Source organism: Otolemur garnettii, unplaced genomic scaffold (genome assembly GCF_000181295.1).
Source record: "Otolemur garnettii isolate 467f Iridium unplaced genomic scaffold, OtoGar3 scaffold00031, whole genome shotgun sequence".
NCBI classification, from domain to species: domain Eukaryota; kingdom Metazoa; phylum Chordata; class Mammalia; order Primates; family Galagidae; genus Otolemur; species Otolemur garnettii.
Window position 1 is genome coordinate 4,019,670 of NW_003852426.1, and position 12,813 is coordinate 4,032,482.

Sequence of the window (12,813 nt, forward strand, 5' to 3'; positions counted from 1 at the left end):
TCATCTATTGAAGCTCCAACTTCCTCACCCCAAAGACTCATCCCTTCAGGTTGATGGTCTTTAGAGATTCCTCCATAGCTTCCCTGACCTTCTGATTCATGGTGACAGAACACAATTCCCCTGTCCTCCCCCTCATCCCAAATCCCAGAAAACAACTCACTGGGAGCATGAGAGACGTGCCAGGAGGGCCAGGGGCCCCATCTGATCCAGGGAGCCCTGCTCGGCCTGGGGGACCCTGGAGTGGGGAGAGAATGATAAAGACACAGTGACAGATGGGAGGTGCCAAGGGTTCAGCATCATTTTGAAAACCCGCCTCAAAGAATAGACCCTTCCTAGGTCTTTCCCAGGTCCCCCACCTCCATGGAGAAAAATGAGGGTGAGATACCTGATTGTTCCCCTCCCCAACTAGAAACTGCCCTCCTTTCTGGGTCTGGGGGATATGCTGCCCCTTCATTCATCCGTCAGACAGCTAATAAGGAATACTGAGCATGGTAGACCCCGCTGGGTATAGGTGGCACCACTCTACCACCCCGCCCACAGGACACTCCCTTACCCTCTCGCCAGGGTCTCCAACTGGCCCTGGGTTCCCTTGGATGCCAGGAGGACCAATCAATCCCTGAGGAACAGAAGAACAGAGGATCAGGTGTGGCTCAGGAGTGATCTTACAGAAGAGGTCTGGGAATTTGGCTTTGATTAGAAGGACGCTCCAGAGTTCTGATTAGGAGGACTAGGCATATGGGTAAAGGGTCTCTGAGAAAAGAATGGAGGCTAACAAATCACAGCCAGACTCACCGCAGGGCCTTCTGGGCCGGGGGGCCCCTCCACAAGCATACCCTGTGGAGTTAAATGTTAGAAGGCAGATAGGACAAGGTTAGCTCCCCATCCCTGCTTATTTCTCTTTCCACCACCTCAGCCCAGTGACCAGTGTAACTTACAGGTTCCAGTACTGCAGGCTCCCCCTTCTCTCCCTTCAGCCCCCGGGGTCCATGGACAGCCTGAGGGAGACACACATGTAACCCCCAGTGGGGCCTGTGAGCAGCCAGAACACCAGGACTGCCCCCAGCCCAAATCCAGCCTTGATTCTTAGGTCCTCAAGAGACCTCCTTGACCCTACCCTCCTAAATTCCCTAGCCCTCTCCCAAGACCCGTTCTTCACAGACCTTCCTGACCTGCCAAGGAAACCTCAGGGCTCCCCGCTCACCAGTTCCCAGCCCCACCTCAACAAACACAACCTCGCCATCTCCCTGACAGCCTCTTTCAGGAAAGTTCTCAGACCCCTCCTGGGATTTCAAACCCTTAACCTTCCCAAACCCTCTAAAGGATCCCACCCTGTTCCCCAAATTCCCTCTTGACCCAAGGAAAGCCTAGAATCTTATAAAAAAAAAAAAATCCACTTCCTTACCCTTACACCAACCCATCAAATAATAATCTCTCTAAGATTGTGGATAGGTTATTATCTGGGCGGGGGGGGAGGGAGAGGGCATAAGCCCATGTGAAAATCTGATGAAAGCAATAGTCTTTCTCCAGAAAAGAATAAGTATGTGCCCTTGCGCACAGAATTTTATTTATATTTCAAGGGGTTCACAAATTTAGAAACTTTCCACAGGTGGCTGGGCATGGTGGCTCACACCTGTAACCTTAGCATTCTGAGAGGCCAAAGCCAGAGGATCACTTAAGCTCAGGAGTTCAAGACCAGCCTGAGAAAGAGCAAGACTGTAGTCCCAGCTACTTGGGAGGCTGAAGCAGAAGGATCACTTGAACCTAGGAATTTGAGGTTGCTGTGAGCTAGGCCGATGCTAGCCCAAGCAACAGAGTGAGACTCCATCTCAAAAATTAAAATAAAATAATGAAAACTCCCCACAGGTTAAGCATTCATATTTTAAGTAAATTTGGAGAATGGTCTCCATTGATAACCTCCAACTCAGGCCTCATAACTGGCTTTTGGAAAAATACAGTTATTGAGCTCAGTTTCCCAAGCTCAAGAGCACCCTCTGTTATAAGTCCCCTAGTTCCTCATAGCAAGAGGCTATGCCTTTCCTCTGGCCCTCATTTATACTCCAAGCCTACCAGTTCCCTCCCTTTCATGCTTCCACTCAGATAGCTCTTCCCATTTCTAGGACCAGAACCAAGATAAGGACAGGGAAAATGGAGGACATTCACCACCACCCTCAAATCTCCAACAGAGATCTTCAGAATGGCCCCCTTCCCTCCATTCTGACCAAACAGCAGTGATCAGTTTCCAAACTCTCCCCAATCCCAGATTAACCCCAAATATGCAAAGAGTAGCATAAGAGAAAGGCAGAGAGGCTACAGGGTGGCAATGTTAAAGAAAGGAGGTATAAGAGGCAGCAGGGTGGAAGAAGCAGCGACAACTGCAGGGCAAGCAAAAGATGAAGCAGAGTACACAGGAAATACTCCACTGACAGGGAGAGGTTGAAAACATGGGGAACAATCAGGAGAGACAGGACAAAACAACAAACACTTGGAAGCAAGAATGATGCCAGGTCCAAGAAAAATTAAACATGGCCAAGATGGCTAGAAACCAAACTGGAAAAACAGGAAGTGGTTGGACAGACAGGAAGCAGCCTAGAAAAGAGGATCCAAGAGGTGAACCTTCAACAACAACATGGCTACCTTGACCAAGAGAGAAAAGAAATTCAGAGAACACACAGAAAGTGACTCCTGCAAAGGGAATTATGACAATGAAAGGCAATTCTTCTAGAAAACACAAACATGAAGGCTACAACACACAAAAAGTGGCCATGATAAATATCTAGGCCCACAATGGAAACTTTATGATTTAGATGGCCTAAGACACACACGAAATGGCTTATTATCAAAGGATTGTCACAAGACAACATGAAAAACTGGGGCAAGATCACACAGGTAACAAATCCCTTTCTGTCGGTCTGACACAGGTACTAAGCTGGACACCATGGCTGAAGAAGGCAGGAAGGGACAAACAAGCAGTGGCATATAGTTTGAAAAATGTGACATAGGAAGTTAGATGATTAGACAACAACATGAACAAAATATTGTTTTAACCAAGTAAAAATGATAGAGACAGACTGAAAAGGGACACAGGGCAGGGGCTTATTAACCAAAAGCTATAAGAAACCCAGCTTGATTGATTTAGACAGAAAGTGGCCAAGAAAGACAGGAATTAAAAGTGGTCAGGAATTAAAAATCCTGACCACAGGATTTTTTTTTTTTCAATCCTAATGCCCTGGGCAGAAGAATCCGCAAAGAGTCACAGGGTAAGACATTTGGCAAGGGAAGGCAGGATATCTTTTCAAGCAACATATACATCTTATGTGAAGAGAAAATGGCACACCACCAACAGGGAGTAATGCACAGCCAACAATGACCAAAACCAACAGGAGGCAGTTCTTGCAGCTCCCACTGGTGGTCACGGATGGAAGAGGAGCTCTTTTCACTTACGGCTCCTGAGTGGGCTGTCTCCGCAGAGAGGGCAGGGCCAAGCTCCGTCTCCTCACGATAATCGTCCCCATAGCCATAGGTGTAATCGTAGGGCCCTGCTGGGGGGTCTGTGCCACCCTCCCCATAGTCCTCTGCCTGGAACCTGTTGGCTGTCAGGGGGACCTGGAGATCTGTCTGCTCCTTCCCGGGTGGAAAGGGAGAAGGGGTAGATGAGGGCATTAGGGCTGACAGGAGGCTTTCCCTGGACCCAGGGTGTGACAACTTCTAGCCCAAAGGATTCTGAGAAGAATGGTTATATAAAAACGGGATGGCCATCGAAAGACAAAACTGGGGAGGAAGGTCCCAAAAATGGGCGTGGTAGGAAGAAATGGTAGATAATAAGAAGAGTGGCCAGAGGGCTGGACATAGAGTGGACAGTCCTTGGACATAATAATAGACAAAGGAGTAAAGGGCATGACCAAAGAGAGACTCAGAGAAAGGAAAAAATGATAGCATTGGACAGAAAATGGCTCCTGGGAATGGAAATATGATATACAAAGTAAGACTGGCACCAACATGGATAGGAGGTTACTCTGAAATCAAAGAATAATGGGAGGAGGTATGGACATACTTAGAGAGCTAAGCTGACTGATAGATCTGGAATAATCAGAAGACAGAAGACCATAAACAGAAATGACAATGAGCCCTCTGGCCAGAAAAGGGCTAGCTCATCAAGATGGCATGGGGCAAGGGGACTGGGTCACAGATGCCCATTGCCCTCACATGGGGTGAGGGCAGGAAATGGAGTTACCTCCTCAGGGGGTGGCAAGGGGCTGGACGCCAGGATTTCTTCCTCTTCACCTGGGGTGGGGTCCTAACCCCAAGGAGAGGGGGAGAAGAGTAGCACAGGGTGGGAGGGAAAGAGAGAGGAGGTTAGCGGAATGAGAGGCAAAGCAGCACCTGTACCCCACCACTATCAAGGGCAGTGTCTGTCTGTGCTAGGGGATGGGGGAAATCTCAGATCTTGCAGCCTCTTTGGAGGGGGAACAATTGGGGAGACTGAATCTCCACAGTCATAGAGGTTTAGGGGCAGAGATCTGGATGCCCCAGCTCTACCTGCCGGTAACCGCTGCCTCTGGTGCTGGGGGGGGCCCGGGCAGTGGGGGAAGCTGCCTGCCGAGCCGGGCGTCGGGAGGGGGTAGGCTGGCCCCGTGCTTGGCCGGAGTCTCCAGTTGGAGAGGGCCTCTGGCCTGATGAGGGGGATGCCTGCCAGGCCGCTGACCTCTTGGCAGGTGGGGTGGGCTTTCGGGAAGGGGTCCGATGCCCCCTAGGGGAAGGGAGAGCCCTGTGGTGGGGGCTCGGAGGCAGCTGCAGTAAAGAGATACGGAGGGAGCAGTGAGTGAGTAAACCCCCATAATCTAAATATATGGTGCCTCTCCCAAAAGACTAAGAAGGGAGGAGGTGTCATAGGAGATTCTGGGGAGGAAGGGAAGGAATCAGGAATCAAGTTTACCTGATAATCAGGGGTTGTCCCCGTAGTCATCACATCGTAATAGGGGGGCTCGTAGTCATAGTAGAGAGACTCAATGGGCTGGGATGTAGGGAATAGGAAGGAAGGGGATGGGGCAATTGCAGGGTGGGGTGAAGGTGGGGTGAAGGTGGGGACAAGGAGAATATGGAGATGGTTTGGAAGTTGGAAACAGGGGAGGCATAGAGTCGGGAAGCAGAGAGTTGAGGATGAAAGCAAAGGTCAGGGTCAGGACAGAGGTTGGGAGAGGTGGGAAAGGTGTAAGGGGCCCCCACATGTGGGACAAAAGCAGACATGATTAAGAGATTGACCATCCAAACTTCAGACCACTGACCCAGATCATATCTACACTGTAGTGGTCCAGACCCCGCCCCAGCCAGTCTCCCTTCCCCCCACCACTGTGCCTAATCTTGCCCCTGCACAGAGGGGGCAAAGATTGGGCTTCCCACTCCCACACTTCCGCAGACCCCACTCCTTTGGGATACCTCTTTCCCTATTTCTTCCCCATTTCTCCTCTTCAGTCTCACCATCTCAACTCCTTTCTCCCAGTTTCTGTCTCCTCTACTCTGCTCCCCTACTCTCTCCCAATCTCTTAATTCAAGGAAGGAATAGGAAACCCAAAGACACAGTTCCAGGAAGACTGGCAGAGGAGACACAAGCAGGGAACACAGCTCCCAGCCACAAATTCTTCATAATAGCTCTTTTTATTTTTAAATGAAAATAAAAAGATTAATGAATGAGAACCTGGGAGGAAGGGGTGATGGGAACAGGGAGGTATGGCTGGGGAGGGATCTAAAGAAGGGGGAGGTGTCTTTCCTCTCTGGGATGTGCTGCAGTTGATGGCTTACTCAGCTCCCTCACCTGTCGCTGTGGTTCTTGGTTTTGTGGCCTATGAAGTCTCGATGGTTGCTGTTTTGGTGATCTCTGGGTTCTGTGAGGCTGTTGGTTCTGAGATCTTTCTCTCTGGCCCCCATCACACTCCAGCTCCTTCGGTTCGCAGGATTCATAGGCAGCTTGGACCCCCGGAACAATGACAAGCTCCTGGATATCACCCTGAAAAGACAAGAGGAAAGAACACTGATGGAGGGGTGGGCAGCAAGAGAGACAGAGGGAATAATCTGGAACAAATGGGAGGAGGCCAAACCTAGGTAAAACTATATAATGGAAGAAGGTCATTATCAGCTTTCCCATGGGCATAGCCTTTCTCATAAGGATTTCATGGGACCATCATAACAAATGGGAAAATCAGTAGGACAAAGATCTTCACATTCATTGTTCAGATACATTCCATTCAAAAAGCTCAAAAAGGCAAGGACTGGCCCAAGATTACTCAGAGTGGCAGGATCAGAACTAGAACCCAGCCCTTCCAGGACTAAAACTTCTATCCACTCCCCTTTGTGGCAATGCATGGGCCTTTTCTAGTGGCTTCTAGAGACAGTGACCCAAGTCTTAGTTGCCTTGTCCTTCCAATGGTAGTGATGTTGAGAATTCTGAGGACCTCTAAAAATGGGGAAAGGGAACCACTGCTTAGCACACCTTCCCTTGCACTTTAATTTGAAGATATTATCTCATTTCCAGAGCCAAACTGGGAGCTCCCTGGGATGATAAGAGACTATACTATTCTTCTGTGTTCCCTTGGCCAGCAGGTATTCAGAAAATGTTGACTGGATGGGTGGGTGGAGGGTGGATGGGTGAATGGAAGATCAAATACTTGATTGAATGGGAGAGTTGGTAGATGGTGAACGAACATGAATATGGGTGGATTGGTGGGTAGATGGATAGGAGGTACACAGTAGATGGAAACAGACTGGTGAATAAGGTAGATGGGTGGAATTGAATATGTGGGTGAATGAATGGTTGAATGAGGAGTGCATATGTGAGGCGACAGGTAGATGAGTGTATTGAAGAAGGGAGAGGTTGAGCTGGTGGAAGGATAGGTGAGTGAATGGGTAGGTGAATGGATGCATACATGCATGCATCCTTGTATGCTTGGTAGATGGGGTGGGTGGTGGATGGGTGAGTGAGTGGATAGCTGGATGGGTTTAAGAGGATAGATGGGCTTGGCGCCTATAGCTCAACCAGCTAAGGCGCCAGCCACGTACACCTAAGGTGGCGGGTTCGAATCCCCAGCCCGGACCCGCCAAACAACAATGACTGCTACAACCAAAAAATAGCCGGGCGTTGTGGTGGGCGCCTGTGGTCCCAGGTACTTGGGAGGCGGAGGCAGGAGACTCGCTTGAGCCCAGGAGTTGGAGGTTGCTGTGAGCTGTAATGCCACGGCACTCTACCCAGGGGGGATAGCTTGAGGCTCTGTCTCAAAAAAAAAAAAAGAGGATAGATGGATAGAACGATATATGGATAGTCAGGTGGTTTGAAGGGGGGAGTGGTTAAGCAGGAGGAGGATGGGCAGATAGGTAGATATAAGCCTAAATGCATGTGTATGTGGGTAAGTGTGTGAATGGATGGGTGGGTAAATGGATGAGTGAGTGGGTGTTGGAGGCAAACGTGTACATACATGGGCCAGTGGGTGAGTAGGTGAATGCACGGGCAGTGAAGAGAAAGATGGGTTGAAGGAATGGACAGACGAGTGGACTGATGAAGAATGAATGATACAATAAGTGGCTATGGACAGTCCTGCCACATAAATGGGCATCTAGTTCTTCTACAGAGAAAATTAGCCCTGAAGATAGAAAATAGAAGTAATTCATGAGAGGAAAAATGAAAGCCTAGGGAATTAGAAGATAGAGTGCTATAGCCAGAAGGGGACTGAGCACAATCAATGAGACCAGAAATCACTCCCTTCTCTCATTACTCTGGTTACCTCAAAGACTTCTTCATCCAGGATGCGGGCACCAAAGATTATCACTCCATGAGTGTCCAACACTGGACGAGCACTTCGGGGCAGTGGCCGGGTTACTCGCTTCTTGCAGTCAATAATAAGAGTGACAGATTGGCCCTTCACAGCCACAGCTACACGGTGCCACCTGGTTACGGGAGGAGAGGTTCAAGTGACTGACTGAAGGCAGGGAGTCCACAAGGCTGGAGAGCAGTCGATGGAAGAGCTGAAGCCACTGATGATAGTATTAACAACATCAAAGCTACTATTTATTGAGCGCTTACAATGCACCACACACCATGAAGTCATTTTCTCCTTTGATCATGATGATTCTATTATCTCCATTTTACAGAAACTGAGGCTCAAAAAAGTTAGTAACATGTCCAGGGTACAGGCTAGCACAACATCCAAAGAAGGATGCAAACTCTAAAGCTCAAACTCCAGGCTGGAAGTGACTGAAGTTTAGGCAGTCGGCAGGTGTGTTGTGACCAAAGGAGTTGGTAGCATTTCCCAGTTTAGGGAGTAGGGATTCTGGGGCACTTTTTCCTAAATGTGTGGGCCAGGCAGACCAGAGGAGCAAACTGACTTACTTGCCATCTGCTAGGCTGAGGCCTCGGAAAACTGGCTGAGCTGGAGGTTGAGGCCGTCCAGTCTGGTCCTCATACAGGAAGCGGACAGGCCGGCCAAGCTCTAGGCCCAGCTGTCGTACACCCTGAGCACTGTAGAGAGTCAGGAGGGGAGCCTGGAGACCAGGCCGGGTCCGGAAAACAGTCAGCAGAGAGAAATCTTTGGGAAAGCCTCCTAGTATCCAAGAGAGATACACACAAGTAGAGTAAAAGGCAAAGAGAACTATAACCCCTCCCATTCTGCTGTCTGATCCCAGACCCCTCCCTATCACTTCCCCCAGGTCTCTACTCCACCATGTCACCTATACCTGGGAAAAACTGGCGGGTGGGTGCACTGAGCTGAGCAGGTCGTGACACTCGGTAAGCCACATCAGCTGGACAGATGCCTTTTGTCCTCCGGACACCATCGGGGATGGAGGGGAACCTCAGGGCCCGGAGCACATCCACAGGGGGTGCACCTGGGACAGTCCATGAAGGTCAGGGGAAGAGATGTGCCCTCAGGAGGGCATAAATAGGGGACACTGGGGATCAAGGATTCAGCTGCCTAGGGCTCAAACTCCCTGGAAGAGAAAGGTTACCTCTCCCTCACTTGCTTCTGAATAGGGCCTGAATGGATGAGAAACACCAAGTTACCTGCAGGCTCAGGGCAGCACTGACAGTATCCAACTCCCTGCCTGCTCCTGCTGTTCCCTCAGCATCTGTCTTTCCTACTCTCCCTACCTGTGTTTCAGCTGATTCTGACTTTATTCTCCCTCAATCTCTCTCTAAACTCTCCATGTCTCCCTTTCCCTCACACTCTCTTACCCTCTTTGTCTCTGTCTCTGTTGGTCTTTCTGTCTCCCTGTCTCTTGTCTTCCTCTTTCCTCACATTCTGTCTATCTTTTTCTTTCTCTGTCTTTCTCCCTTATTCTCATTCCCTTTCCATATCTCTCATTCTCTGGGTCTTTGGCATCTGTCCCGTCTCCAGTACAAACAACATCTGGACAATCAATTATTCTGGGCATGAGAGGTGCAGGGGGGCCACCAGGGAGAGAGCAGGAGGCAGTTCTATGGGAGGGGGCTTTGAGCTGCTACAGATCCCAGGTTAGTGGGGTGGGGGGAATACAACTCAGAACATACTGAGGAAGAAGATGCAAGAAAGGGCCTTCCCAGGAGTTTATGCCCCCTGGCTTGGGAGATGAGCTTGGCCTGGGGTGCAGTTTGAAGCTGCCACGCAGAGCCGGAGCAGGTCCAGGGCCCCAAGCCACACATCTGTGGATCCCATCAGAGTCCTGCCCAAAACCCAGGCAAGCTCCCCACACCTGGAACCTCAATCCTGTCTCACCACCCCACCACCACTCCCACCTTCTGGGATCTAAAATTTCAAGACCCAAGCCACCAGCCCTGTCTACCTAGAACTCAGCTTCCTAGGGCTCAAACTACCTGGAAGACAGAGGTCATTTCTCTTTCACTTGCTCCTTAATACACACACTCCTCACACCATCAGCTGCAAATTGGAAAAATCCCAAAAAAAGTTCCAGCAAAACTTTCATACAAGTGTGGGGCAGTGCAGAAGCCAGAGCAATCAGGAGAGGAGAGCTGGGTTGGGTGGGTGAGGTGGGGCAGGCAGACAGGCAGAGAAAAGGCCCTTTGAGTCCAGGAGCCGGGAAACCACAGCCTCCCCCCACCCGTCCCCCCACCTGATCCTGGCCCCTGAGCATGTGGCAGCTCCACAAACACCAACACACAAGGGCCGCTTTGAGAGACCAAGGGTGAGTGAGACAGAGACACAGAGACTCACAGAGATCCCAGGTCAAGAAGACCTCAGAGGTCCCCACCCTCCATCGAGCCCCAGGAGAATACAATTCAGTCCTATAGACAACCTACCCACAGGTCCACCCACCATCTTCCCACATCAAGCCACATACTTGACCCAGTGTCTCTAGCCTCATTTGCCCCAAAGCTCTCCAATGGGTAGGCCCATCACCCTCCACCACTCTACCTCTGCCCTTCCAAATGCCTTGTTCCATGATCTTAGAAATTCCCAGTAACCCTTCTCCCTAGAGTCCCACCTCTAGCCCCTCAGCCCTGAAATGAGACAGTCATAGTGGCCAACCCCTTGCCTCCATACCAGAAGGTCCCTTTACCCCCAAGAAAGACTCCTAGAGGCTACAAACACCATACACTTCAATTTCCTGTCCCTGAGCCTCACACTCCTCACATCTTGGAAGTTTTTTCTTCTATATCAAATCTAAATCCTTTATGCTGTCCTTTTCTTTTTTCTTTTTGCAGTGTTGACGGGGGTTGTGTTTGAACTCGCCACCTCCAGTATATGGGGCGGGCGCCCTACTCCTTTGAGCCACAGGCATCACCCGCTTTTCCTTTTCCTTTTTTTTTTTTTCTTAAGGATTCATTGAGGGTACAGAGAATGAGGTTACAGTGATTGCATTTATTAGGTAAAGTCCCTCATTCTGACCATTTTGTCTCCAAAGCAGAGAAGAAATGAATTGTCAAGTTATATACAAATCAACCCCCAGTGTTTCCAGGAGTAGGGGCTTGCTCCAACCTACCTAGGGCCCACTGTTCCCAACTCCCTCCTATCTGACATCAAATCCCCTTTCCTAGGAGCCAGGAATTCTGGGTCCTGGGAAAAAGAAGGAAAAGACTGGGGTTGTGGACACCCCGATCCCAGGAGAGCCTAGCTGGCCAGAGGAGGAGGGGCCGGGCAGGAATGCAAAGAGTTGGCTCTGGCCTCAGACACCTGATCCCTGCCTGTCCAGCGGCCGTCCTGTTGGCAGCCAGCCCCAGTGCTCCCCAGAGCCAGCCGCGTGGCAGCATCGAGGGCACAGGGAGGGGGAGGGGGACGGGGACCCTGTCAGAGAAGCCAACAAGACAGATAACTGAGGCATCCCTTCTTTCTGGGCTTACTACTAGGATCCTTCATTCCAAAGATAGAGATAGAAAGCCCAAAAGACATACACACACCTCACCTTTCAGCACTGACTGCTACCACCCCTACACCAGCAACAGTTGGACCAGACTGACCCTGGCCATCTTTAGCTCTTCCTAAGCATGCAGCCCCGTTTAGGGCTCCCTAAAGTGGTTCTCCACCTTTCAGCCTTACCTGCCTTCTCCCAGTCACTTCAAGGAGGGAGAGATCCCTACTCCCACTCCAAGGAACCCAGGTGTCTTGCCCTCCAGTCTGGACCCTTAACTCCCACAGCCCCCTTTTTAGACTCAGAGAAGCTCCTGCCCTAGGTATCAGCTGTCCCCTCCCTGGGGATATTCAGAGCTGCAGCAATTCTGACCACCCAAGCATCCAGACTTCTCTTACCCGCCCAGCCCGGGGCCCCGCTCAGCTCCAGCACCAGAGGTAGGAGCAGGAGGAGGCGACGGCAGCGGCTGCACCACTCCATGGCTGAGTTACCGGAACGCCGGGTCCCAGGACCCAGGTCGTCCTGAGGCGCTGGACGCCCTGAGGCAGACAGAAGACGACCAGCAGGTTGTGAGCCTCAGACGCCGGGGTCCGAAGGAGATCAGAGACGACAGCTTTCAGCGGCCCAGCTCCATGTGGCGAGGCACCGTCGGGGCTCCGGCACTGCTCCCTCCTCGGTGACTGCCGCTCCCGTGTGTCCCCGGCCACCCCAGCAGCCTAGAGCCCCCACCTCGCCCCCGCCCCCGGCCCGGCCCCCGGTCTCAAGCCGCCCGCCCACAGCCCGAGGGGAAACCCCACCCTCGATCTCCACCTGGGGAGGGAGGTGAGAGCCCTCCCTTTCTCCTTCCCTCCCTCACAGACCCTCAGACTGTTTTCCTTTGCTCCTTGCAGGGACCCAATAGCCTGTACTCTATGATTCTCTTTTCGGGAACCCCAATATATCTCCCCCAGCCCCTTCCTTTTCTAGGACGCAAATGTCAGTCAAACCCCATTTTCCCTCCCCCTTTAGGGGCCCAGAGCCCCCTTTCAGCAAAATCTGTGGCAGGATTGAGGGCACAGTGAGGAGAGAAGCGGGTCTGGGGGTCGCCCCCCAACGCCACCCATAATCAGGTCTCCACAATTACTTTCCTCGTCCCGCCCTGCCCCGCGTAATTACAGACCGGGCCTGGGGCGGGAGGGGGGTGGTATTTATAGACCAGGCTATAGATAGCGACCAATTGGTGAGGGGCAGTTCTACAGAGCAGAAGGAGCCTACTTAGGGGCAGAGACAGGCCATGGACTGTGACGGACCAACAGACTAGTCAGGTCCAAGGAGAGAAAAATGTGGGCTAAGGTAAAAGAGCCCAGGTGCAAAGAGCAGTGGTGAGATGAGAGTTGATTGTCCTAGCAAGGGTCTCAGGAAATGGGGTCACTCGGGGACATAGGGCGCCTCCGGGTGAGCAATGCCTGTGGAGGCCTCCGCGCGGGGCACCCAGCGCGCCCCCACGAC

General features: G+C 51.4%; 1 protein-coding gene across 3 annotated transcripts in view; it reads right to left on the minus strand.

The window, feature by feature from the left end:
• Positions 1 to 12,021, minus strand: part of COL11A2 (collagen type XI alpha 2 chain) — a 29,198-nt gene extending 17,177 nt beyond the window's left edge. The window contains exons 1-12 of one of the 3 annotated variants that reach the window (XM_003789077.1): positions 11,724 to 12,021; positions 8,719 to 8,868; positions 8,375 to 8,585; positions 7,770 to 7,932; positions 5,810 to 6,001; positions 4,934 to 5,011; positions 4,232 to 4,294; positions 3,442 to 3,621; positions 936 to 995; positions 793 to 834; positions 554 to 616; positions 161 to 235 (exon numbers count right to left, since the gene is read on the minus strand). In XM_003789077.1, the coding sequence (XP_003789125.1) occupies positions 161 to 235; positions 554 to 616; positions 793 to 834; positions 936 to 995; positions 3,442 to 3,621; positions 4,232 to 4,294; positions 4,934 to 5,011; positions 5,810 to 6,001; positions 7,770 to 7,932; positions 8,375 to 8,585; positions 8,719 to 8,868; positions 11,724 to 11,805 (1,359 nt within the window). In that variant the 5' untranslated portion in view covers positions 11,806 to 12,021. The remainder of the gene's footprint in view (positions 1 to 160; positions 236 to 553; positions 617 to 792; positions 835 to 935; positions 996 to 3,441; positions 3,622 to 4,231; positions 4,295 to 4,933; positions 5,012 to 5,809; positions 6,002 to 7,769; positions 7,933 to 8,374; positions 8,586 to 8,718; positions 8,869 to 11,723) is intronic. The other 2 variants (XM_003789078.1, XM_003789079.1) reach the window with 2 other exon arrangements.
• Positions 12,022 to 12,813: the final 792 nt, after the last annotated feature.